Source organism: Panthera uncia, chromosome A2 (genome assembly GCF_023721935.1).
Source record: "Panthera uncia isolate 11264 chromosome A2, Puncia_PCG_1.0, whole genome shotgun sequence".
Taxonomy (NCBI): domain Eukaryota; kingdom Metazoa; phylum Chordata; class Mammalia; order Carnivora; family Felidae; genus Panthera; species Panthera uncia.
In genome coordinates, this window is record NC_064816.1 from 135851769 (window position 1) to 135878003 (window position 26235).

The 26235-nt window shown below is 38.2% G+C and overlaps 1 protein-coding gene across 2 annotated transcripts; it reads left to right on the plus strand.

The window, feature by feature from the left end:
* The first annotated feature begins 1083 nt into the window (after positions 1–1083).
* On the plus strand, positions 1084–26098 carry SPAM1 (sperm adhesion molecule 1). 2 transcript variants are annotated; one of them, XM_049641769.1, is made up of 4 exons: positions 1084–1203; positions 11100–12256; positions 12710–12799; positions 25498–26098. In XM_049641769.1, the coding sequence occupies exons 2-4, from the start codon at positions 11300–11302 to the stop codon at positions 26041–26043; spliced, it is 1593 nt and encodes a 530-aa protein (XP_049497726.1). In that variant the 5' UTR covers positions 1084–1203; positions 11100–11299; the 3' UTR covers positions 26044–26098. The 2 variants fall into 2 exon arrangements, with proteins under 2 accessions (XP_049497726.1, XP_049497727.1); XM_049641770.1 differs by having other exon boundaries at positions 1202–1286.
* The last annotated feature ends 137 nt before the right edge of the window (positions 26099–26235 follow it).

Genomic DNA, 26235 nt, shown 5'->3' on the forward strand with positions numbered 1-26235 from the left:
ACTAGACAATTAAAATATTCAGTTTCCCTCAGAAAATATCCTCTTTCATATATTCATCTCCGTAATAATAGTGACTTGTCCAGCAAAAAGCAAGAGCTTCAGAATTAGCTAGAACTGGGTTGGTGGGCAAGTTATTTAATTTTTGCTAATGCTTACTTCCTCACTTAGAAAATGAGGATGATAATTCTTACCCCAGAGTGTTATGGAGACATTTGAATGCCATAATTAATTGTTTAGTAAAAATCCTTAAATGACTTCATAATTCATTATTGATTATCTGATTTTAGGGACTTGGTTGAAACTGCTTTCCTGTAAACAGTCTCTTCATGACATTTTAATTAGAGGCTTGCTCTACTTAGGTTACCATTTAAGATATAACAAATACTGCACATTTGTTTAAAGCAGTTTAGGCACCCAATAAATACTACTTGTATCTTGGATTTTTAAAGTTGTAGCTATTGCATATTAGGAATTAAAAACAAATGAGCCATACTCAATTGAATAAAAACAGTATTTTGGGGGGCACCTGGGTGGCTCAGTCAGTTAAGCATCCGACTTCAGCTCAGGTCATGATGTCGCGGTTCATGGGTTCGAGCCCCGCGTCCGGCTCTGTGCTGACAGCTCAGAGCCTGGAGCCTGCTTTGGATTCTGTGTCTCCCTCTCTCTCTACCCCTCTCCCGCTCATGCTCTGCTTCTCTCTCAAAAATAAACATTAAAATAATTTAAAAATATTAACAAATAAATAAAAACAGTATTTTTTCCCTCAAAATTATAAACATTCATTGAGTAACTAAAGTACTAATTATATTCAACCTCAAGAGACTCACTGCCCTTTAATTATGTTGACAAGTGAACCTGTGCCTTGGAAGTTTCTTTCTGAATCTTTGAAGTTATCTCGTTATCTGTTTGTTTTGTGTGTGTTTGGTTTTTTTTCAGCAAAAGAGTAGGTTTCATAAAGATCTTGTCACCATCCCCCGACCTCACACTTGGCCCATCCCCCAACCTCAGAGTTGGTCACAACTCTTCAAAAATTCTGAAGCAGAATTTCTGGTGCCGAAATTCTGTTTTCCCCATTCTCTCAGAATTCCATTTTTTCTTGTGCCGTCTTCCAGGAGGTGAGTCTCAGGGACACTCCCATCCCGTCATAAAGTAGCCAGATCCTTCGTTGCCAGTCACTCTGATTTCCTGTTTCCCTTGTCTCAGGTGAGAATCCTAGGGCACTTCTGTGCTCTCCTCGGTTCTCGGTGAAGAAGTACAACTGCTGCCTGCTCTTCTCATTTTCAAGGGTAAATGTGCTCAGGTTTTCATGGACTAGTGTAGGGGGACAGAAAGAACTATAAATATTAATGAATCCTTATAATGGCATTACAAGGTTGACTTTGCAGCTAATTTTTCTTTTCGGAGAGCACCTGTCACACATTTTGATATATGGGATGTACTAGATGTGTTTGTTTATTTTCGTAACGACAGCAGTAATGGTTATTAATGATTACTCGTATTCTCCTAGATGTGGTAAACATGCTAACAGCCAAAAGAAATTTGATGCTGAGTAATAATTTGTTAATTAACTATTGCTTCTTTGAGTTCTGGGACCCGATCTGCCTCCTCTTCTGTGAAGTGGAAGCAGAGCTAGCTGGTTTGGCCAAACTGATGCATAACCAGCAAACGTTGTGGAGGTGTCTGCATTCTACGCTAATAATTGGTTTTGCTATTCTTTGTTTTAAACGTCACTTATTCTTGTGTCACTTACTTATTCCACTCATCCAATTTAAACGGTCCGGATAAATGACGTTTGACAAGGTAGAAAAATATTTCCATCGGGCTGAGGGAGGAGTTTGAAGGCTGAGCTTGAATAGGTTGCTTTCCGAGTGGACTCCTCCACAAGATGCCAAGAAGCGATCACAGGCGAATTCATGCAAGGCACAGTAACGGCCAGCGCCAGTTGATCTGCTGGTAGAGTCATGATCCGGGAGACTTTCTCATGCAGGTTCCCTCGCAGAATGTGCTGGCTGCTGATGAATGCCATTGGCAAGGCACGGCCACGTCATCGGATGTGGCTCCACTGTGGTATGAATTTGTTGAGTGTCTCACTTCCACCAACCAGAACAATTCCATAATGCTCACATATTTAGAGTAAAAAATAACTTTTTTTTCAGTTTCCTAGAGAAGCTTTCATGTTGAAAGGTCTATGAATCATTAAATAGACCTTGGACTTTGCCTCCTTTTGTCATGCTTTTCCCCGCCTTTCATATAGAAGAGGGTGGGGGCAAGGGATAATATTAATAATAACAGGAACAACTTACTTTTTTTTTTTTTTTTTTTTTGGTATTTACTATGTGTCAGGTCTCAGGGAGGAACAAGAAATTGCCTTTACCCTGTTAGATTCTATGCCTGGAGCCTATAAATTGAACTGACAAAAGACAGATTAACGGGAGAAAAACATACAAACCTTAGTTAATATTTTTACATGTACATGGGAGACTTCATGGTAGTTTAGTCACTTATAAACGTTTCTTTGAGGAGTCTTCAGACAGATTGGATTCTTTTCTGGTTGCTGAAGAGATTAAATTAATGAGATCGGAGAACTTGACCAAGGCCACTTAATAAGAAAGGGCCTGTTCTTGGTATTCAAAACCCAAGTGTGTCAGACTCCAAAGCTTTTGCTATCAGAGTGGCTTGATCCATTCCACAGTAAAAAGTACACTTTCTACTGAGACCCAGTGTACACATATGTAAGTATATAACGGATGGAAAACGGTTCATAAAATAATATCCTTCTACGTGTGATGATGGTATTCTGGTGATTCCTATTCTGACCTGCCCTATTCTATCCTACCCCAGTCATTCCACTCTAGTCTGTTTCACTTATTTATTTATTTATTTTTAGAAACGTGCTCATTACAACCAATTAAATCAGTTTTATGGCCCACTAATAGTCTGTGGCCTGCACTTTGGGAAAAACATGTGAGGAATAGGCTTACCCAACATCACTTTCTTGGATAATCATGTTCACAACTACTCTCCTAAAATGCACAGGACTGCTTAGGTGATGTTTTAGCCTTTGTTCTGCCGTGCGTTTTTGTAATTATGCTTTGGCCACGGGTGGCCTCAGTGTGGAGGCGTTATCTGAGCTTCCCTATTTCCTTGAACTAGAAGCATGTGATCTCCTCTGAGGCCAAGTGGCAGCAGCCTCCCAACCTATAGGTGAAGATAAGGGGCCGATATCATTGTAAGGACAACTTTCACGGAGTTTCTAAAATTTGAAGTAAATTTTGCTGCTATGACTCTTCCTCTTACCTTCTGTCATTTTTTACATTCTTTCGAGGAGAGGTAGAGTCCTGTTACACCCCCAAACTTCTCCGTATCATCTAAAAATTTCAATATCCACAGTAAACATTTCTTTGGCATTCTAGGACTAGGAATTCACAATCCCTAAATTTTTCTAGCGATACTCCTAATCTAATTATATATACTGGCTTTTCTGGTTGCTGTAAGTCAAAAACAACTGTCTCCACACCGGACTACAGCTGTGTTTCTTATAGTTTGGGGTAAATGCAAATGAACCATAATAAGCAAAATTTCATAACATAGGTAGTCCAGCAGAAATAATATGCAAGTCTAGATTTTACAAGCTTCCTGTAAAAACTACTTCATAGGGAGTGAGATTGATCTAGGTATTACCAGTATATCTTTCAAGAGTTAATACCTAAAGATTGAATAATGTGAATCTTCCAGCTCTCGCATAGTAGAGCTAAAAGCGGAAACAACGTCTCAATCCTTTTTCTGGATCTGGGCTCCTTAACCCCTTGGCTGTGGGTGTCACTGGCCTTCTGGTCCCATTGGCAGATGAAAGACTCTGTTAAGATAGAAAGAAAAAAGTTAAAAGTGAATGTATGAATTAAAAAAAATTTTTTTTAATGTTTTTATTAGGAGCCTGCTATCTCACTAGGTGCCAAATATCTTAAATTGATAAGAAGGAAAATAATTGTCATATTGTCTTCTGAAACTGAGCTCGTATCTTGTTCCTTTTTTAAAAAAAAATTTTAATGTTTATTTACTTTTGAGAGGGCGAGAGACAGAGTGTGAGCAGGGGAGGAACAGAGAGAGAGGGAGACACAGAACCAGAAGCAGGCAACAGGCTCTGAGCTGTCCGCACAGCTGTCAGCTGTTTGTGTTAGACTATAGCGCTCACTTCGGCAGCACGTATACTAAATCGTATTAGACCATAGTGGCCACTTGGTTCTTTGATATAATCCCATGTGTAGATTTAGTAACTATAACTTTGACAATTCAGAGAAATAAAACCCAAAAGTCATTTGACTGGTCCAGGAAGAGAAACATTGGTTACTGCTAACAGAAGACCAAATGTGAACTCATAGCTCACGTTGTAGCTAGGATACCTTTGTGAACTTCATTGCGCGAGTCACCAGTAATCACAGAGGTACTTGGTACTCCTAAACTTTGACTTGATTGGTACTAAGGCCTTTTGCCTATTTTGCTAGGCAGCCGAGACATTGCAATTACAGGGAACTAGGGCTGGTCCCAGGTTTATGATGGTGGGATATTGGGTTGATGGCATGTCAGGCATTACCAAGCTCAGTCTGGGGCCTGGCAAGTGGCATTGCGGAGAGGATCTCTAGCAAAGCTATTGTGTTTTAACCAGCCTCTAGAATTTAGAGACTCTTTAAGACTTTATTCAATTATTCCAGTACTTAATTTCAGTCATATCTGGGTGTGTCAGTGCCTCATGCTTGGCTATAGAAGACATAATTGTCTTCTGAGTAATGTTTGAACTCTGTGGCTTCTGGATGCTATGCTTCATTTTTTGTTTGAACATTTTCATTTTAAAGTGGTACCATAAGCCATAATTTTGAATTTACTGAGATTCCAAGTACATTGAGTTCATTTACTTAATTAAATGATTAACTCATCAAGCATGCAGAGTAGTGGGGACTGACAAAGATTCTCTCTTGACTATGATAATCATGCTCATTGAACTCTCTTTTTGACTAAGTCTCAAACGCTGCTGAGTTTCTGCATCCTTCCCTGTAGAAGCTAGTTCTAGTAAGAATCCTGTTAAGTCAGTTTAGCAAGAATTCCCATCCTTCACATCTGGTCACCTGGGATATCTGATTAGGTCTCCTAGTTTCTACTATCCTCCAGGTGATGCCTGATCACCCTGGTCTGCCTTTAGCAAGAATCCTGTTAGGTCAGTTTAGCCAAAATCTTCCCTTACCCCAGATGTTCCCTCAGTAATTTTCCATCCACCGCCCCCCCCCCCCCCCCCCCCCATTTTGCTCCATGGCCGTAAAGTCCCACTTTTTCTTGTTGTATTTGGAATTGAGTCTAGTTCGATACTGAGGTCTCTTTCTCTTACTGCTCTGGTATTTTCTTTGCTGGCTTTGTAAATTCTGGATGATACATTTTGATTTTTGTTTGAACATCTTCATTTTAAAGTGTCCCCGTTGGCCGTAATTTTGAGTTTATTGAAATTCAGAGTATATCAAATTTATTTATTTAATTAACGAGCTCATGTATGTATCTATTGAGTATCAATTAAGTGGCTTGGAAATTTGAACAACAACCTAATCTTACAATTAAGGGTACATTGTATACATTCTTTCATAAGGTCTCTGGGGTCTACAAAGATATTTTGGACACAGAATGTCATTATAGGTCCATTCATGTTCTTTCCAAAGGAATTTTCTTCTTAGAATAAGATGAATTACTTTCTTATTTTCAATTAAACACTTTTGGTATTAAGCTATCTTGCATCTTCAAAGCTGAAATATTAATATCTTTTATAACATATCAATATAACTTGCTTAACGCTTCAACATTTAGAATTCATGCTTAATCATGCTGTGGTTTTCTGGCTTCTGAGATGTATTACTTTCTAATTATATCATGGCTCAACAGGACAGACTTTTATCGCATAAAATGAACATGTATAAATTATATCTCTATGTTTTACTATACCAATTAAATAAAATTTGATTTGGGGAACTGCTTTTGAGAGATTTTGTTATTTATTTGGCTCTCTTTTTTACTCTTCTCCCCTCTCCCTTCCCACCCTCGGGAAAGGAGCAGGCTTCAGGAAACTAGTGTTTTCCTATAAGTAACAAATGTCAAACATGGCTTTCTCTATCACTTTGAAAACATAAATGCTAATTCATTTTAATTTTGTAAGGAGAAATTACTTTTCCAGTAGATGCTGTACTTCCTTGAAACCAGTTCATTCTTCATCTATACTAGACTACGGGAAATCTTTCATTAATTCAAACAAATGCTTAACAGTCAAAACAACTGCAGTTAGGACTTGTTTTACCATTGGGTTCTTAAACTCATTTCAAATGTTAATAAAAGATTTATGGCATTTTTACATAAATTTTCCATCCTTACCAATCCTTTTTGTTGCTATAAGGCACTTGAATTTTCTGGGATTCAACACACACACACAGGTCCTCCTCCCTCCATCACACAACATCTTAAAACATTAAGTCTTTCCTTTTTTAAAAAAAAATTTAATGTTTATTTATTTTTGAGAGAGAGAGAGAGAATGAGAGACAGAGCAAGAGCAGGGGAGGAGCAGAGAGAGAGGGAGACACAGAATGTGAAGCAGGCTCCAGGCTCTGAGCTGTCAGCCTGGAGCCTGATGTGGGGCTTGAACTCATGAACAGTGAGATCATGACCCGAGCTGAAATCAGATGCTTAACCAACGGAGCCACCCAGGAGCCCCAAGTCTTTCCTTTTTAAAGGTTTATTTATTTTTGAGAGAGAGACAGACAGACAGATTATGAGTAGGGGAGAGACAGAGGGAGAGTGAGAGCCAGAATCCAAAGCAGGCTCCAGGATCTGAGTTGTCTGCATAGAGCCTGATGTGGGGCTTGAACCCATGAACCATAAGATCATGACCTGAGCTGAAGTCGGATGCTTAACAGACTGATACCCAGGTGCACTGAGATTAAGTCGTTCCTTAATTGACTGGGTGAAGAGTTCCTTTTTCTTACCCAACATGCTGAATAGTGAAGAGTATTTAGGTTTTTCTGGAGCAATTTCTGACCTGCTGACATTTCAGAGGAAAATTTTAAAATTTTGCTTCAAAAATAAGTTGTCTGTTTTTCTTTCCACTGCATAGCCCTATAAAGTGTCTGTGAAAAAGAATTAGAAGTTCTGTAATGTGCCTGTTTTTAAAACTACCTCTTTAGTAGAGGTAGTTTGACACTTAGTGCTTAGTAGTGGATAAATGGACTAAGAATGAACAATTTCTGGGGCGCCTGGGTGGCCCAGTCGGTTAACCGTCCGACTTCTAGCTCAGATCATGATCTCACAGTTCGTGGGCTCGGGCCCCATGTCGGGCTCTGTGCTGACAGCTCAGAGCTTGAAGCCTGCTTCGGATCCTCTGTCTCCTTCTCTCTGCCCCTCCCCTGCTAACACTCTTTCTCTCTCTCAAAAAATAAATAAACATTAAAAAAATTTAAAAAACTAAAAAAAGAATGAGCAATTTCTTTTTCTTTGTTTTTTAGAAGATTTTATTGTCAAGTAATCTCTATACCCAATGTGATGCTCAAATTTACAACCCCAAGATCAAGAGTCATGTGTTCCACCAACTGAGCCAGGTAGGGGCCCCAAGAATGAGTAATTTCTTTAGCCTTGAGGAGCTCCAGCCTGTGCAAAAATTATCTGTGGGAGACACTGACAAAGTTAAGACAAAAATAGCAGAAGGAACCAAAGGACAAGAATAATAATGATAATACTGAAAACACTAATACTAATACTAATAAAGGGAAAGGGGAAGAAGGAGTTGATTGAATGCCTCCAAAACTAGTATGAACTTCTCTTGTTTCATCAAGTGAATCATCATATCTATTTCTGGCCAAGTGATTTATTAGACATAGCTTAGTAAGAAATTTCCTAGAAAAAAAATCTTGCTTGAAGGCGCCTTTCTTTGCTGAAAGCATGAATAAATTTTTGCTGCAAGAGAAGAAAACTGCACATGGATTTTTCTGCTTGGGGGATGTTATGTTGGTCTCTTAAGTTTGCTCAGAACTCAGCTTAGATTACTATAACTTGTAACTGGAGGTACAAGTCAGCCTTTGAGTTGAAATTAGAGACCAAGTAGAACTTCAGAAATGATACACAGCCTATGAAATGTAATTAGTATACAAAGGCTACAAAAAGAATAAATTTGGGGCTGGGAGCTAACTCGAAGTTTTGCTTTGTACTTTTCATGTTAAAGAATGATTTCCAAAGTATTTATGGAGGTAATTTAGATACATTAAAGTTACCTTTAGCATCCTGAGGCTAGGGGCTATTTGATGAGTATTGTCACAATGCATGTGTCATGTTCAGTTGTTCTGGGGACAGTAGGGTAATGGGGAGTGAGGAGGTGCCGTGGAAAGACATCTTAAACCGTGGGGCTCTCCATCTTTTCCCCTCCCTTCAGTTCTCATTTGCTTTCACTGAAGTTATAATCTTGGCTTTATCAGTATTTGTCCACATTTCTGACTTTTCACCTTTATATTTATAATAATAATTTATATTCAAAATCTATAATAATTTTAATAGTAAGAGAATTGTATCCAAATTCAGTTCTTGGGCTGTCTGAGTGGCTCAGTCAGTTAAATGTCTGGCTCTTGATCTCAGCTCAGATCTTGGTCTCAGTGTCATGAGTTTAAGACCCGAGTTGGGCTTGTAGCCTACTAAAAAAAGTAAATAAGAATATCAGACAAGAGGTGTCCAAAGACAGCCCTGTGGCTGACTTCTACATCTATTAATTATGATTTTCTAGAAACAAAGCATTTGTTCTGGAAATAAAGCATTTGTTGTGGAAGAGCAGATCTTACAATTAAGCCAAGAAATGTAGCTGTTTTGTTTGATTTTTTCTGTCTGTGACTTTCTTCTCCTTACCTCAAAAATTCCAACTACTAAGTCCTTCAAAAAGTAAAACAAGAACCCCTTGAACAAGCATCCTAGCGAATAAACAGTAAGAAGGCGGATGGTTCTTTTTCTCTTTCCACTAAAGAGAAGCTGAGCTTCAAATCTGTTCTGGCAAGATTCTGGCATTAAATTTTTTTCTCTCCTAGTTTTTACTTGAAAAACTATATGGTAGTTGAATGAAAGAAAGTTAGAAGATCAAAAATATGTAGGGGCGCCTTGGTGGCTCAGTCGGTTAAGCGTCCTACTTTGGCTCAGGTCATGATCTCATAGCTTGTGACTTGGAGCCTTGTATTGGACTCTGTGCTGACAGCTCAGAGCCTGGAGCCTGCTTCGGATTCTGGGTCTCCCTCTCTCTCTGCCCTTCCCCTGCTTGAGCTCTCTCTCTCTCTCTCTCTCTCTCAAAAATAAACATTAAAAAATTTTAAAAAAATCCCATATTTATTTAAGCATCTCATCATTGGGGATTGAAGTTGCTTTTAATATTTTCTCATGTCACAAATGCCACAATACATAGTGGTTAATAATATACTGTAAGTGTCTGTACCTACCTACATAGTTTTCATTACAAAATAATTTTGGACTAATTCTCAGATAAAACATTCCTGGCTCAAAGGTTTAGCTAGCATGTGTTCCAGTGATAAAATTTCTTTACAGCAAGAATAAGAATTAATTAAATAGGATTTGGGGTGTAGTCAAATCTTGAGCTTTTAAATTTATTCTAAGACAAAATGATTTTTTAAAGGAATGTTAAATACTTGCCAATGCTTTAGGAAGACATTAAAACCAACAGGCTTCTGGCCTGGACACTACTGAAGACAAGTTTGGTGGTTGGCCTATGAAAGGACTTCTGGGTAAATATTACTGTTAGGAATTAGGGGGATATCAAAGGCTTAGCAGGAGTGCTTTAAAAGGGCAATTATTCAGACAATGAGCAAGTAGGACACTTGAGAAGCAATCTCATAAGTATAAATTGAGAACAAGCCTTATACATACTAGTGGAGAGATGCTAATTATCTGGAGTTAAGTCAGGTAAGATTTTTCTAGGGAGATGAGATTCCTGTGTTACGTCCCTACTAGATGCTCTAAATAACAGATGTTTTCTAGATGCTAACCCAGGTCTTCTCCAGTTCTGTGCCCCTAGGCTTTGTCCAGAGATGTATGAAGAAGAGTTAAATTTGTTTCATAAAAAAATTTACTTATTTTTGTACCTACACATAAATTGTGTGTGTGTACACAGATGTCTATGAATATGTACGTCTTTTATTTAACCTTTTACTCAATTTACTTTCTCTTGTACTAACACAATAATGCAATTCCATAGTTTCTGTCTTCCTCTCCCTTTTTCTCTCCACAGAAGGGGGTCCTGCACTCCATGCCTACACCTTTTTATCTCCCCTTGTTCACATACACCTCGATCCCACCAAGCTGTCTCCCAACACCTGTGGAGATCCTTCTGCCACTCCACAGATGGATTTTCTGGGTGTTCCAAGTGATCTGACCTCAATACAACTGTGTTTGAGAGGAAATCCCAGTCCCCCTATTTCCCCACCATCTTAACTCCTCCTCTATTCAATTTACTTTGAGATATGATGGAGCACTATTCCAAATAACACTTAAATTTGTTCCTCAGTAGGAGATTTTGGTTAATTCAATAGTTTCAAGCACACTTTTGATCTATTACGTCTGGCAGAAGTGACTCTACCTGCCCCCGTTCAGGAAAAAAAAAAAAAAAAAAGAAATCTCATGATTCAATGAAAGGTTGTTTTCAATTTTTGACCTGCCACTATAAAGTGGTCTTTCAAGAAATAACAAACCCAAATGAGAAGTTCAACTGAAATTAATTTTTATTTAACAGGCTTTTGCTAAGATATTGCTTGACACAGCATTCTGTACAAGTAGGAAGGCAAAATAAAAACAGCCACATTCACTTCTCTGTAGGCTCAGTAATGATCAGGGTAGATGAGACGAATGTCAGCTATTACAGGATTTGTATCCTACAGAAGAGAAAGTAACTTTATTGACTCAAACACAAGAGCCCTCCATCTTCAAAAATTGAATTATACTCCTGCACTTAATGTTAAAAGCTTGGTAAAGTTTCAGTCTCTGATACAGAAACATCAGGTAACAATATATTCTATATTTTCTTTTTTTTTTTTCAGTTATAGATGAAACAACTTGCAAAACATTCTTGAAACACGAAGCAAGAAGAGTAATATTTAAAAGTAACATGATCACTATACGTCTTTATCCATCAGTGTGGCTTCATTCCACTATCTCTTTTCTGTGCTTATATCTTGCATGAAATATTGGATAAGCCAAAGTGCGTAGGAAGAAATTTTCATAGTCATTCATCTCTGCAATGGGAATGCTCATGTTCAAGCGTATCTTCTTTAGGAGCTTTGTGGAGTCCAGTGGAGCAACACAGGCAGTGTTTACCTTCCTTCTGATTCCGTGTTGCTTGACTCAGGATTTCACAGCACCCCCTTTAATCCCAACTATTTCTTTCCTCTGGGGCTGGAATGTCCCAACTGAACGTTGTGCTACACAGTTTAATGTGCAGCTAGATCTCAGCCTTTTCTCTATAACAGGAAGCCCCCTAAAAAGTGCCACTGGACAAGCCATTACATTATTTTATGCTGATAGACTTGGTTACTATCCTCACATAAGTGAAAAGACTGGCCAAAGTATACACGGAGGAATCCCTCAGTTGGGATCCCTACAAAAGCACTTGCACAAAGCCAAGAATGACATTTCCCATTACATAGAAACAGAAGGTGTGGGCTTGGCTGTCATTGACTGGGAAAACTGGAGGCCTATCTGGGCAAGAAACTGGAAACCTAAAGATATTTACAAGCGTCTGTCTATTGAATTGGTTCAGCATCAACATGTACAACTTAATGACACAGAAGCAGCCGAGAGAGCCAAAGTAGATTTTGAAAACGCAGGAAAGTGTTTCATGCTAAAGACTTTAAAATTGGGAAAATCCCTTCGGCCAAATTATTTATGGGGTTACTATCTTTTTCCTGATTGTTACAATCATAATATTAAGAACCCCAGTTACGATGGAAGTTGCCCTGATGTAGAATATAAAAGAAATGATGAGCTCAACTGGTTGTGGAATGAAAGCACGGCCCTTTTCCCATCCATTTATTTGAATAGCAAATTCAAATCTTCTCCAAATGCCTCTCTCTTTGTCCGTAATCGTGTTCAGGAAGCCATTCGGGTTTCTAAAGTATCCAGTGCTAAACAGCCACTTCCGGTTTTTGTCTATACCCGTCCAGTTTTTACTGACTTGGATTTAAAATATCTTTCTGAGGTGAGTAAATCAAGGTGTAAGGGCTATGAATCAGTGTTCACAAATGGTGTTTAGGGAATTCAACATTATTTTTGAAGGGAGTGAAATTTGGCTTTAAATATCCTTTAGGAATATGCACACAGGTGGTAGTTCTGCATTATTATGTGAATGCAAAATAAGAATATATTTCATTTTAGTGTAATCATATAATATCTTAGCAACAATGAAAAAACTAGATAGCACAGACGATGTAGTAATTCAGTTCCCTTTCTTTTTATTTCATGGGTCTGCCCTTTTGTCAATAAGCAATTAAAATAATAACAGAAAAATCTATTTTTGTTATAGTAGGGTAGTGGTGGCATGAAAGATAGAAATAAATAGTGGGGAAAATATTTAAATTATTGCTTTGATGTTACTGTCCTATGCATAACATTTCTATTTTATTTCTGTTAACTCTTTCTGTCACTTTGCCAGGGTGACCTCGTGAATACAATCGGTGAAACTGTTTCTCTGGGTGTCTCTGGAATGATAATATGGGGAAGTCTCAATTTCAGCCAAAATGTGGTAAGTTTAATTGATAGGAAATCGATGAAAACATTTCTACTTCTAATGTTCTTGAGAATCGTGGTGGTACTGAATCATGAAATCAGTACTATGCTTGGCACATAGTAATGGGTGCTCAATTAATACTGGTTGCATCAAACTATCCTTCATTTGCGTGGTTATGTTATATGGCAGAAAGCATTGTACCTGTTTTCCAGTGAGGAAACAGAAATTCAGTGAAATTTATTCAAGTTCTCTAGGCTATCTGCCTAGTAAGTAGCAAAAACAGGACTACAGTCTCAGTTTTCTGACATAGTGTGTTTTTCTGCATTGTACTGTGACATCTCTCTCCTCAAAAAAACCTATGAACTAGTCAATGAAAGAATAGTCAGTTCATTCATTCATTCATTCCAGTTTATTAGGCACTTACTTTACTTCCTCATTTAGTCATTCAATGGCAGTTTATTACAGGGGTCAGCAGATGATGACCATGGACCAACTCTGACCTAGTACTTGCTTTTGTACAGCTCAAGGGCCAAGAATGATTTTTACCTTTTTATTTTTATTATTTTTTTTCTGAAGACTATGCAAAATTTAATAGAAAGAAAATGTTTCTATGCCCCGCAAAAAGAAAAGTGTGAAGATACAGGAAGCAAAATGTTTACAAGTATAGGTGACTTATATATATATATATATATATATATGCATATATATATATTAATGTTTATTTCTGAGACAGAGAGAGACAGAGCATGAGTGGGGGAGGCGCAGAGAGAGAGGAAGACACAGAATCAGAAGCAGGCTCCAGGCTCTGAGCTGTCAGCACAGAGCCCGATGCAGGGCTCAAACTCACAAACCGTGAGATTGTGACCTGAGCTGAAGTTGGTAGCTCAACTGACTGAGCCGCCCAGGCGCCCTGAGGTGACTTAAATGTTTTTCTTTACACTCAACTATATTTTCCTTTTTTTATCATTTATTTTTTAAAATTTAAATCCAAGTTAGTTAACATATAGTGTAATAATGATTTTAGGAATAGAATTTAGTGATTCATGTAACACCTCGTACTCATCTCAACAAGTGTCCTCCTTAATGCCTATTGCCCATTTAGCCCACTCCCCCACTCAACACCCCCTCCAGCAACCCTCAGTTTGTTCTTTGTATTGAAGAGTCTCTTATGGTTTGTTTCCCTGTTTTTATATTATTTTTGCTTCCCTTCCCTTATGTTAATCTGTTTTGTATCTTAAATTCCACATATGACTGAAATATGATACTTGTCCTTCTCTAACTTATTTCGCTTAGCATAATACACTCTCACTCCATCCACATTGTTGCAAATGGCAAGATTTCATTCTTTTTGATTGCCAAATAATATTCCATTGTATATATATACACCACTCCTCTTTATCCATTCATTAGTTGATGGACATTTGGGCTCTTTCCATACTTTGGGCATTGTTGATAGTGGTGATATAAACATTGGGGTGCATGTACCCCTTTGAAAGAGCACTCCTGTATCCTTTGGGTAAATACCTAATAGTGAAATTGCTAGGTAAGAGAATAGTTCTATTTTTAATATTTTGAGGAACCTCCATACTGTTTTCCAGAGTTTTGCACCAGTTTGTATTCCCACCAGCATTGCAAAATAGTTCCTCTCTCTCTGCATTCTCCCCAACATCCGTTGTTGCCTGAGTTGTTCATTTTAGCCATTCTGACAGGTGTAAGGTGGTATCTCATTGTGGTTTTGATTTGTATTTCCCTGATGATGGGTGATGTTGAGCATTTTTTCATGTGTCTGTTAGCCATCTGGATGTCTTCTTTGGAAAATTGTCTATTCATGTCTTTTGCCCATTTATTCATTGGATTATCTGGTTTTTGGATGTTGAGTTTGTAAGTTCCTTATAGATTTTGGATACTAACCCTTAGTCTGGTATGTCATTTGCAAATATCTTCTCCCATTCTGTCAGTTGCCTTTTAGTTTTGCTGATTGTGTCCTTCGCTGTGCAGAAGCTTTTTCTCTTGATAAGGTCCCAATAGTTCATTTTTTGCTTTTGTTTCCCTTGCCTCTGGAGACATGTCAAGTAAGAAGTTGCTGCAGCCAAGGTCAAAGAGGTTGTTGCCTGTTTTCTCCTCTAGGATTTTGATGGCTTCCTGTATTACATTTAGGTCTTTCATTCATTTTGAGTTTATTTTTGTGTATGGTGTAAGAAGTGGTCCAGGTTCATTCTTCTGCATGTCGCTGGCCAGTTTTCCCAACACCATTTGCTAAAGAGACCCTTTTTTCCAAAGGGTATTCTTTCTTGTTTTGTCAAAGATATACAGTTGTTGGTCCATTTATGGGTTCTCTATTCTGTTCCATTGATATTTGTGTCTGTTCTTGTGCCATACCATACTGTCTGGATGATTACAGCTTTGTAATACATCTTTAAGTCCAGAATTGTGATACCTCCAGCTTAGTTTCCTTTTTCAGGATTGCTTTGGCTAATTCAGGGTCTTTTCTGGTTCCATACAAATTTTAGGATTGTTTGTTCTAGCTCTGTGAAGAATGCTGGTGTTATTTTGATAGGGATGGCATTGAATATGTAGATTGTTTTGGGTAGTATCAGCATTTTAACAATATTTGTTCTTCCAATCCATGAACATGGAACGTTTTCCATTTTTGGTGTCTTCTTTGATTTCTTTCATAAGCTTTCTACAGTTTTCAGTGTATAGATTTTTCACCCCTTTGGTTAGGTTTGTTCCTAAGTATTTTTTGTTTTTTGGTGCAATTGTAAATGGTATTGATTCCTTGATTTCTTTCTGTTGCTTCATCATTGGTGCATAGAAATGCAACCTATTTCTGTACGTTGATTTTATATCCTGCAACTTTGCTGAATTCATGTATCAGTTCTAGCAGTTTTTTGGTAGAATCTTTTGGGTTTTCCACATCAATATCATGTCATCTGCAAAGAGTGAAAGTTGGACTTCCTCCTGGCCAATTTGGATGACTTTTATTTCTTTGTGTTATCTGATTGCTAAAGCTAGGACTTCCAACATTGTGTTGAATAACAGTGGTGAGAGTGGACATCCTTGTCATGTTCCTGACCTTAGGAGGAAAGCTCTCAGTTTTTCCCCATTGAGGATGATATTAGCGATGGGTCTTTCATATATGGCCTTTATGATCTTGAGGTATGATCCTTCTAGCCATACTTTCTTGAGGCTTTTTATCAAGAAAGGTTGCTGTATTATGTCAAGTGCTTTTTCAGCATCTATTGAGAGGATCATGAGGTTCTTATCCTTTCTTTAATTAATGTGATGTATTGCATTGACTGATTTGTGGATATTGAACCAGGCCTGCATCCTAGGAATAAATCCCATTTGATTGTGGTGAGTAATTCTTTTAATGTATTGTTGGATCTGGTTTGCTAGTATATTGTTGAGAATTGTCAAATCCATGTTCATCCTGGAAATTGGTTTGTAATTCCCCTTTTTAATGGGGTCTTTGTCTGGTTTTGGAATCAAGATAATGCTGGTCTCATAGAATGGGTCTGGAAGTTTTTCTTCCATTTCTATTTTTTGGAAAATCTTCAAAAGAAAAGGTGCTAACTCTTCTTTAAATATTTGGTACAATTCCCCTGGAAAGCCATCCAGCTCTGGACTCTTGTTTGTTGGGAGATTTAAAAAAAATTTTTTATACATTTATTTATTTTTGATAGAGAGATACAAAGCACAAGTGGGGGAGGGGCAGAGAGCGAAGGAGACACAGAATCCGAAGCAGGCTCCAGGCTCTGAGCTGTCAGCACAGAGCCTGACACGGGGCTTGATCTCACAAACTGCGAGATCATCGCCTGAGCTGAAGTCAGACGCTCAACCTACTGAGCCACCCAGGTGCCCCTGTTGGGAGATTTTTGATTACTGATTCAATTTCTTTACTGGCTATGGGTCAGCTCAAATTTTCTATTTATTCCTGTTTCAGTTTTGGTAGTTTATGTTTCTAGGAAATTATCTGTTTCTCCCAGATTGCCTAATTTGTTGACATATAATTGCTCATAATATTCTTTTGTTATTGTTTGTATTTCTGCAGTGTTGGTTGTGATCTCTCCTCTTTCCTGTGTGATTTTATTTATTTGGGTCTTTTCCTTTTTCTTTTTGATTATACTGGCTAGTGGTTTATCAATTTTGTTAATTCTTTCAAAGAACCAGCTCCTGGTTTCATTGATCTATTCTATTGTTTTGTTTAATTTTGTTTTTTGATATCATTGATTTCTGCTCTAATCTTTATTATTTCCCTTCTTCTGCTGGTTTTGGGATTTATTTGCTGTTATTTTTCCAGCTCTTTTAGGTGTAAGATTAGTTTGTGTATTTGAGAACTTTCTTCCTATTTTAGGAAGGCCTGGATTGCTATATACTTCCCTCTTATGACTGCCTTTGCTACATCCCAGACATCCCTTTGCTGTCATGTTTTCATTTTCATTGGCTTCCATGTACTTTTAAATTTCCTCTTCAATTTCTTGGTTAACCCATTCATTCTTTAGTAGGATGTTCTTTAACCTCCAAGTATTCATGGTCTTTCCAAATTTTTTCCTGTGGTTGCTTTCAAGTTTCAAAGCATTGTGTTCTGAAAATATGCAAGGTATGATCTCAATCTTTTTGTACTTGTTGAGGGCTGATTTGTGACCCACTATGTGTCTATTCTGGAGAATGTTCCATGTGCACTCGAGATGAATTCGTATTTTGTTCTTTATTATGGAATGTCCTGAATATATCTGTTAAGTCCATCCAGTCCAGTGTGTCATTCAGAGTCATTCAGAGTTTCATTGTTGATTTTATGCTTAGATGATCTGTTTGTTGCTGTAAGTGGGATGTTGAAGGCCTCTACTATTATGGTATTATTATCAATGAGTTTCTTTATGTTTATGATTAATTGATTTACTTATTTGGGTGCTTCCCATTGGGGGCATAAATATTTACAATTATTAGATATTTTTGGTGAATAGACCCCTTAATTATGATAAAATGCCCTTCTTCATCTCTTGTCAGTCTTTATTTTAAAACCTACTTGGTCTCATAGAAGTATGGCTACTCCAGCTTTCTTTTGATGACCATTAGCATAATAGATGGTTCTCCATCCTCTTAGTTTCAATCTGCAGGTGTCTTTAGGTCTAAAATCAGTCTTTTGTAAGCAACATATAGATGGGTCTTGTTTTCTTATCCATTCTAATACTCTGTGTCTTTTGATTGGACCGTTTAGTCCATTGACAGAGTGAGTACTGAAAGCCATTGTGTTGCCTGTTGAGTTGGTGTTTCTGGTGATGTTGTCTGGTCCTTTCTAGTCTTTGTTGATTTTGGTCTTTTTTGTTTTGTTTTGTCTTTTCTCCACGCAAAGCATCCCCCTTAAAATTTCTTGCAGGTCTGGTTGAGTGATCATGAACCCCTTTAGTTTTTGTTTGTCTGGGAAACTCTTTATTTCTCCTTCTGTTTTCAGTGACAGCCTTCCTGGATAAAGGATAAAGGAAATATTCTTGGCTGCATACTTTTCCAATTCAGCTTGTTGAATATATCTTGACATTCCTTTCTGGATTGCAAGTTTCTGTGGATAGGTCTGATGCACACCTGATCTGTCTTCCCTTATAGGTTAAGGTGTCCCCCCCCCCCCGCACTGTTCATAATTCTTTCCTTGTCTGTGTATTTTGTGAATTTGACTGTGATATGCCTTGGTGATGGTCAGTTTTTGTTGAATCTAATGGGAGTTCTCTGTGCTTCTTGGATTTTGATGTCTGTGTTCTTCCCCAGATTAGGAAAGTTTTCTACTATAATTTGTTCACATAAACCTTCTGCCCTTTTTCTCTCTCTTTATCTTTTGCGATTCCTATGATTCAGACGTTATTCCTTTTTAATAAGTCACTGAGTTCTCTAAGTTTTGTATCGTGATCTTTTGCCCTTGTTTCCCTCTTTTTTCCTACATCTTTATTCTCCATAATTCTATCCTGTAAATCTATGATTCACTGCTCTGCTTAGTCCATCTTTGTTGTTGTGGCATCCATTTGAGATTGCATCTCAGTTATAGCATTTTTAATTTTGTCCCGACTAGATTTTATTTATCTCCACAGAAGGGGAGTCTATGCTTTTTTTCAACCCTAGCTAGTATTCTTATTATCATGGTTCTAAATTCTAGTTCAGATATCTTGCTTATATCTGTGTTGATTAAGTCCCTGGCTCTCATTTCTTCCTTGTCTTTCTTGTGGGGTGAATTCCTTCATTTTGTCATTTTGGAGGAAGGAAAAAATAAAATAAAATTAAAATTAAATAATTAAAAACAAAACAAAAAAATCAAATAAAGGAAACTAGATTCTGGGTGAGTTTTGGTCTGCTTATTGAAAAAAATCTTGATAGAATAGAGAAAAAAGGGAAAGAAAAGGAAGAAAAGGTAAGAAAAAATTTAAAAATTAAAAAAATTATATAATAAAATAAAATGAAATAAAGAGAATGAAATGGAATAAAAAATTTTAAAATAAAAAATAAAGTAAAAAAATATTTTTCTCTTTTTGTCAAGTTCTGTGGCTCAAGTTATGCAATTTTTTGTATTAATCCTCAGATCAATTTCCTAGGTGTTCAAAATGGTTTGGTGCTGATCTGGCTGCATTTCAGGGACAAGACAGTCTCAGGGTCTCCATGCTGCTCCACCATCTATCCCCATTATTAATTAAAAAAATTTTTTTTAATGTTTATTTTTTGATAGAGACAGAGTGCAAGCAGGGGAGGGGCAGAGAGAGAGGGAGACACAGAATCTGAAGCAGGCTCCAGACTCTGAGCTGTCTGCACAGAGCTCGACATAGGGCTTGAGCTCACAAACCATGAGATCATGACCTGGGCTGAAGTTGGATGCTCAACCGACTGAGCCACCTGAGTGCTCCCCCCGTCATTATTAATTTTTTAAATGTTTATTTTTGAGAGAGAGAGAGAGAGAGAGAGACAGAGCATGAATGGGGAGGGGCAGAGAGAGATGGAGACACAGAATTTGAAGCAGGCTCCAGGCTCTGTGCTGACAGCTCAGGACCCACAAACAGTGAGATCATGATCTAGGCTGAAGTTGGACACTTAACTGACTGAGCCACCCAGACACCCCTGATTTTAACCTTTTTAAATGGATGGGGGAAAAAAGCCCCAAAGGAACAGTATTTATAAGAGATGAAAATTATGCAAGATTTAAATTTTAGTGCGTTATCAGTAAAGTTTTATTAGAACGTAGTCATGCTCCTTAGTTTAGGTGTTATGGCTGCTTTTGCAGTGCCAATAAATAATTGAAGAGCTATGGCAGAGACTGTATCATTCAAAACGCCGAAATATTAGAACATAGTCATGCTCCTTAGTTTACGTGTTATGGCTGCTTTTGCAGTGCCAATAAATAATTGAAGAGCTATGGCAAAGACTGTATCATTCAAAACGCCAAACTATTTACTGTCTGTCCCTTTACAGAATACTTTTGCTGACCCTTGGGTTATTGAACATCTCTTATGATTAATGCCAGATAATTGTTTAGGTGCTAAAAATATAGTAGAGAACGAAGCAAACTCCCTTCACCATGGAGCTGCATCCTCACAAGTGGATATACAACATAGAGAGGATACATCAGGTAGTGATAAACATAATAAAGAGCAATGAAGCAGTGTAGGCAGGATACAGAGAGATAAAATGGTGTTATGGGGCAGTCTGATGAGGTGCTGTTGGAGCAGAGATCTGATGGAAATCAGGGACCAAGTCTCTGGATGCCTGGGCGTGGTAAGTGCAATAACCTTCAGGCTGGAATGTGCTTGCCAAGGAAGGCCCAGGAGGTCAGTGTGACTGGAGTGCAGTGAGCAAGGAAGACAGAGGTAAGAGGTGTGGTCAAGTGAGAGGCAGAGCGTTGGATATAGGGCTTCCTAGGCCACTATGTGGCTTTTACTCTGAGATGGAAGGCCACTAGGAGGTTTGAGCAGAAGAGTTGCAATCTCTGGCAAACATTTCTTACTTAGCTGAGTTGAAGATTGATGGTAGCGGGGCAGGAGAGGGAGAAGGGAGAGCAGGTTGTTGATGGCTTGCACCACAGGTGCTGGCATGTGTTTTAAATATAACCTAACAGTAGAACAGAGAGGATTGACTGAGGGATCAGGTGACAAGGACAGATAAGAGAAGTGGTTAAGATGACTCCCAGGCTTTTGGCTTGAAGGAGTTGCCTCTGAGATGGGAAAGACTTTAGTAAAATGGTTTGGTGGGGGTTGGGCAGAGAGGAAAGAGCCGGGAGTGGCAAGAGGGTGCATAGGCAATTGGGAATTACTTTTTAGAAATATTACCAAATTGTTCGAAACTCCTCTAAGGGAGAGGAAAAGGAAGTCTTATTTTCCACAGGTTATATTTAGTATTGTCTATTTTAGGTAAAGTTCTGAGTAAAACTTGTTCCATTAGGAAAAACATGTCTATTTTTGTTCAGTATAGATGAATTGTATTCATTTTCTCCTAATGCATTTCTTTAGTTCAAAAAGCCTTTAACTGTCATCACCTAATCCTTTTCCCGCTTCCTTTATTTTCAACTTCGTTTAATTCTCTGTAGCAGGTCTTTCTCCCCCACCTCTTCAATCCTCTTGAGTCAAAACAGGAGTAAAGCTGTCGTCTGGACACTGCTGAATTGGAGCTGAACTTTTTCTTCTCTAACAGATGTGGAAATACTAGCCATGTAGGTGCCAGGGAGAACATCCCATGAAGTTCACGACCCAGGGTCTTCTCCTAGGATCTACAGAGAAGAGACTTTATACGGCACTCTAAGACCAGAAGAGACCTTTTGATCTTTTGTCCTTCAGATAGACTCGTTATATTGTTACTTCATTTATAAAAGTACTCAATAGTAGTCACCTTTATGAGAATCTTTCAAGGTAATCTGAACGTTTCTACCTACGTGGTAGAACTCTGTTATCTCTGACTTGATCACCCATAAAGAGAAATAACATAAAATATAAGTTTGGAGAAAGGTATATGTCCCTTTTGCAAATAGTTCATGTCAGAAAATTATTTAAAAATTATAATTTTCCTGAATATATTGTAATTTTCAGTCACTGTTTCTGAAACCTTTAAACTCTTTTCTCAAGGATCTTATTAATTCTATGATGGAATCACTTATAAATTCTCCATACTACTTACATTTTTTTTTTTTTTGAGAACTGAGAACTCCACCCTTAATCCGATGAGGAATGAATCAGGCATTCCCCAATTATTAGTATGGTGTGACATACTATTTAATTGTCACCCCTGGTTTTTTTTTATTGCACTTTAATATTAGATTTACATTGTTCTACATGACTGTCAGATCATCTTCAGTTTTAGTCATACAGGGACAGTTCTTCAACTTAAATATGGTTATTTTTACCTAATGACACTGCCTTGAAATTATCCCCTGTGGACTTTGTTTTATGTATTTCTGCTACTTTCCCCAATTTATGATTATTTTGAATGATTCTGAATGTTAGTTCTATCATTACTTCCGCTTTTTTTCTATGCCATTTGTAGTCAATAGAATCATGGATTACTTGTCTTATTTCCTCTGATTCACTGGCAACTGGAGAAACTGGTAATTGCAGGTTTAATGACTAAAAGTGACTTAAAACGATTGTTATTCGATGTAAGCAAACTATTTCCTTCTATTCCATTTTGTTAGATCCAGTGGTGTGCCAGGCAGCTCCTACTGGTCCCAGCTCATGAGACCTGATTGTTAAATATTCAGAAATTTTGTGAACTGATTGTTAAACACAATCATTATTAAAAATTAAATTATAAAGACTTAGAATGAAATTAATTACATTAAAAACAAAAGTAACAAATACTCAAAATGTATCAGTTACGTACTTCACTTTATTATCATCCATCCTGTTGAGGTTATGTACGTCTGTTGCATCTGTATAAGCAGAAAAGGTATGTACCAGTGTGCTTCTCTTCACCATACTTCCATTCTGTATGCTTGATTCCCAATTCTTCACTCAGTGATTTCAGGTTGATAGCTTAAAATTGGCCATGGTATATGTGTTTGCACCATGGATATTGACAAACTCTAAAAACCAGGTCCTATCTTTTAGAAAGCTAGTTTTAGATCCTTCCAAAGACTACATCTTGTGTGCGCAAATGATTCTCAAATCGTTCTCATCCTTCACTCCTCTTTTTGCCCAGCTCTGGTCTCTTAGGTCACCCAGACCGTTTTCTGAACTCTGTAAATTCTCCTATATCTTGGCCCTGGGGATACAGTGTTGAAGAATTTTGACAAAGTGTCTGCAATCATGGAGCTTATATTAAAGTTGGAGGGATAGAAACCATACACAAACAAGAAAAATATTTGATGTGATAAGTACTATGGAGAGAATTAAAATAGATGTAAGTAGATAGGAAAGGTGTCTGAGTTTCAATTAAAGCTGCAGTCTGATCGACAAGATTAAGTGACCGTGCTAAACATTAGAGGAAAGAGCACTCCAAGCAGGGGGGACGAGTAAGTGCAGTTTGAAACGAATGTGCCATGCTTATGAAACAACTAGTATGCCTAAGGCAGAGTGGGTAAGGGAGGGGCGCTCGAGAGGAAGGAAGGGTTACCTCACACCAGGCTGTATATAAGTTGGAAGAAGTTGAATTTTATTCTAAACACCATGCAAAACTAGGATTAAGAAGAGGTTTTCTATTGCTGCCATAATAGTGACAACATGCTTGGTTTAAACAGGAGAGAATTATTATGCTACAGTTCTATAGGTCAAAAGTCCAGCATGGATCTGAAGGGGCTAAAATCCAAATGTTTGTAGGGTTGCATTCCTTTCTAGGGGAGGAGCCTCACTTGCTCATTGGGGCTGTTGGTAGAATTCATTTCCTCATGGTTGCAGCAAGGAGATGTCTATTTCTGGCTGGCTATGGCTAAGGGTCATTTCCAGTTTCTAGAGGCCACTACATTCTTTAGCTCTTGACCCTGTCCTCTATCTGCAAAGCCAGCAATGCTGGGTTGAGTCTCCTTTACCTTGGAATTTGTTCTCTTTCTTCCATCTCATTTTTTTAATCCCCACTGGAAAATTTTCTACATTTTTAAGGACTCATTGATTAGATTGAGCCCATCCAGATAACTCGGGATAATCTCTCCATCTTGAGGTCCATACTCTTTTTTTTCTTTTCTTTTCTTTTTTTTTTTTTTAAATTTTTTTTTAACGTTTATTTATTTTTGAGACAGAGCATGAACCAGGGAGGGTCAGAGAGAGGGAGACACAGAATCTGAAACAGGCTCCAGGCTCCGAGCCGTCAGCACAGAGCCCAACGCGGGACCGAACTCACGGACCGCGAGATCATGACCTGAGCCGAAGTCGGCCGCCCAACCGACTGAGCCACCCATGCGCCCCTCTTTTTTTTCTTAATGTTTATTTTTGAGAGAGAGAGAGAGAGAGAAGGAGAGAGAGAGTGAGCACATGAGCAGGGGAGGAGCAAAGAAAGAGGGAGACAGAGGATCCAAAGTGGGCTCTATGCTGACAACAGAGAGCTCACAAGAGGCTTGAACTCACAAACCGTGAGATCATGACCTAAGCCAAAGCCGGACACTTAACCTACTGAGCCACCCAGGTGCCCCTCAAGGTTCATACGCTTATCTGTGAGTCATGTCTGTAATGTTCCTTTTGTCATGTGCGGTAATAATCACAGTATCCAAGGCAATAGGGTATAGACATTCTTGGAAGACCCTATTCTTCCTACCATCTATGGCATCATCTCAAGGAAGATAACAAGAAATAGATTCAAATGGAAGCTGCCAAGATTCTTCGACTCGCCTTCTGACCTACCACCACCACTTCCTTTGGTCTGCTGGGGACTGGCATAGCCAGCTCACTCGACGAAACTGCGGATCATGAAAGAAAGTGACTATCTTCTGTGTTTTTAAAAAGACAGTGTCCCAGTTTTAGAACGCACCAGTCTTGAGATGAATCATTTTCATTACTCATCACGCGTGCTCTGACAAATACGTATATTTGTAAAAGAGCTGTCATAATTCACCCGTAACATTTAATATAAAGTATACTCAGTTGAACCCGTTTAGTTGTTTTGAGTTAGCAGTTGAGAAACCTCTCTTTCTCATTCTGTTTAAACTTGTCCCACAAATATGAATCTTATTATATCTATTTATAATTTATTCAGGGCTAACCAATGACATATACTGGGCCTCATGCTAAGCACTTTCATATACATTGTATGTTTCCATCTTCACAACAACCATATGAGGTACCTGCTATAATTATCCTTATTTTACAAATGATGAAGCTGAAGCATAGCCAGGTTAATTGACTTGTTGATTGATAGGAAACCAAGACTTAGAAAGCTTGAGAGAGTCCCGAGGTCATACAGCTAGTCATTAATAGAACTGTGACCAGTCAGGGAAGAGGGGCCTCAGAGACCATTTTCTGACCACTTGCTCTGCCATCCTGCCCCATTAGTTTCTGAATTATTGAAGAAGTCCAAGGCTAGGTTAAAGTTAAGGTTCGACTGGTCAGTTATTCAGCGACATGAAATGGCACGTGAAACTTACCTACAAAAGTACAAAAACAGTTGGCACAATCTCGCTCGAGAGGGTAAAAAAGATAAACTATTTCCTACCTCTTGCTGGCTCTTGTTTTATCATGTTTCCTTAGAAACCGCTTACACAGTGAATTAATCCACGTCTGAGCTAACTTGTCCCTTGATATTCTAACCTTCTTATAATTTTACAGCAATCTTGCACAGAGCTTGACAGTTACATGAAGAATACGTTGAATCCTTACTTAATCAATGTCACCCTAGCAGCCAAAATGTGTAACCAAGTGCTTTGCCAGGAGCGAGGAGTGTGTGCAAGGAAAAATTGGAATTCAAGCGACTATCTTCACCTGAACCCAGTCAGTTTTACTATTCAACTTGAGAAAAGTGGAAACTACACAGTGCATGGGAAACCCACACTTGAAGACCTGCAGGAATTTTCCAACAAATTTTATTGCCTTTGTTATGCCAATGTCAACTGTAAGGAGAGAGCTGATATGGCTAAGATTCATACCGTTAAAGTATGTATGGCTGAAGATATCTGTATAGATGCATTTCTAAATGCAGAACCCAGCGATTACCATTCCAGGTGGAAGAAACATGACACTCTCGGCAATATCTTATCCTCCATCCTACCTTCCACAGCATCTCCATGTGTTCCTAGTCAAGATCTCAGTAGGTGCCGCAAAGCCAGATTTCTAGCTAGAGAAACTAGAGCCGACTCCACCCAAGTGGGCTATTAGATTGTATACATTCAAAACAGAACAAAACAAAAATAAACAACCTCTTCAAGTACAAGTTCAGTGCTTATTAAATTTTCTATCTACATACATTGTTTTAATATATTTCACATTTATATACATACATATTTTAATTTTTTAATATTATTCATTTTTGAGAGAGAGATGGTGAGAGGCAGAGAGAGAGGGAGACAC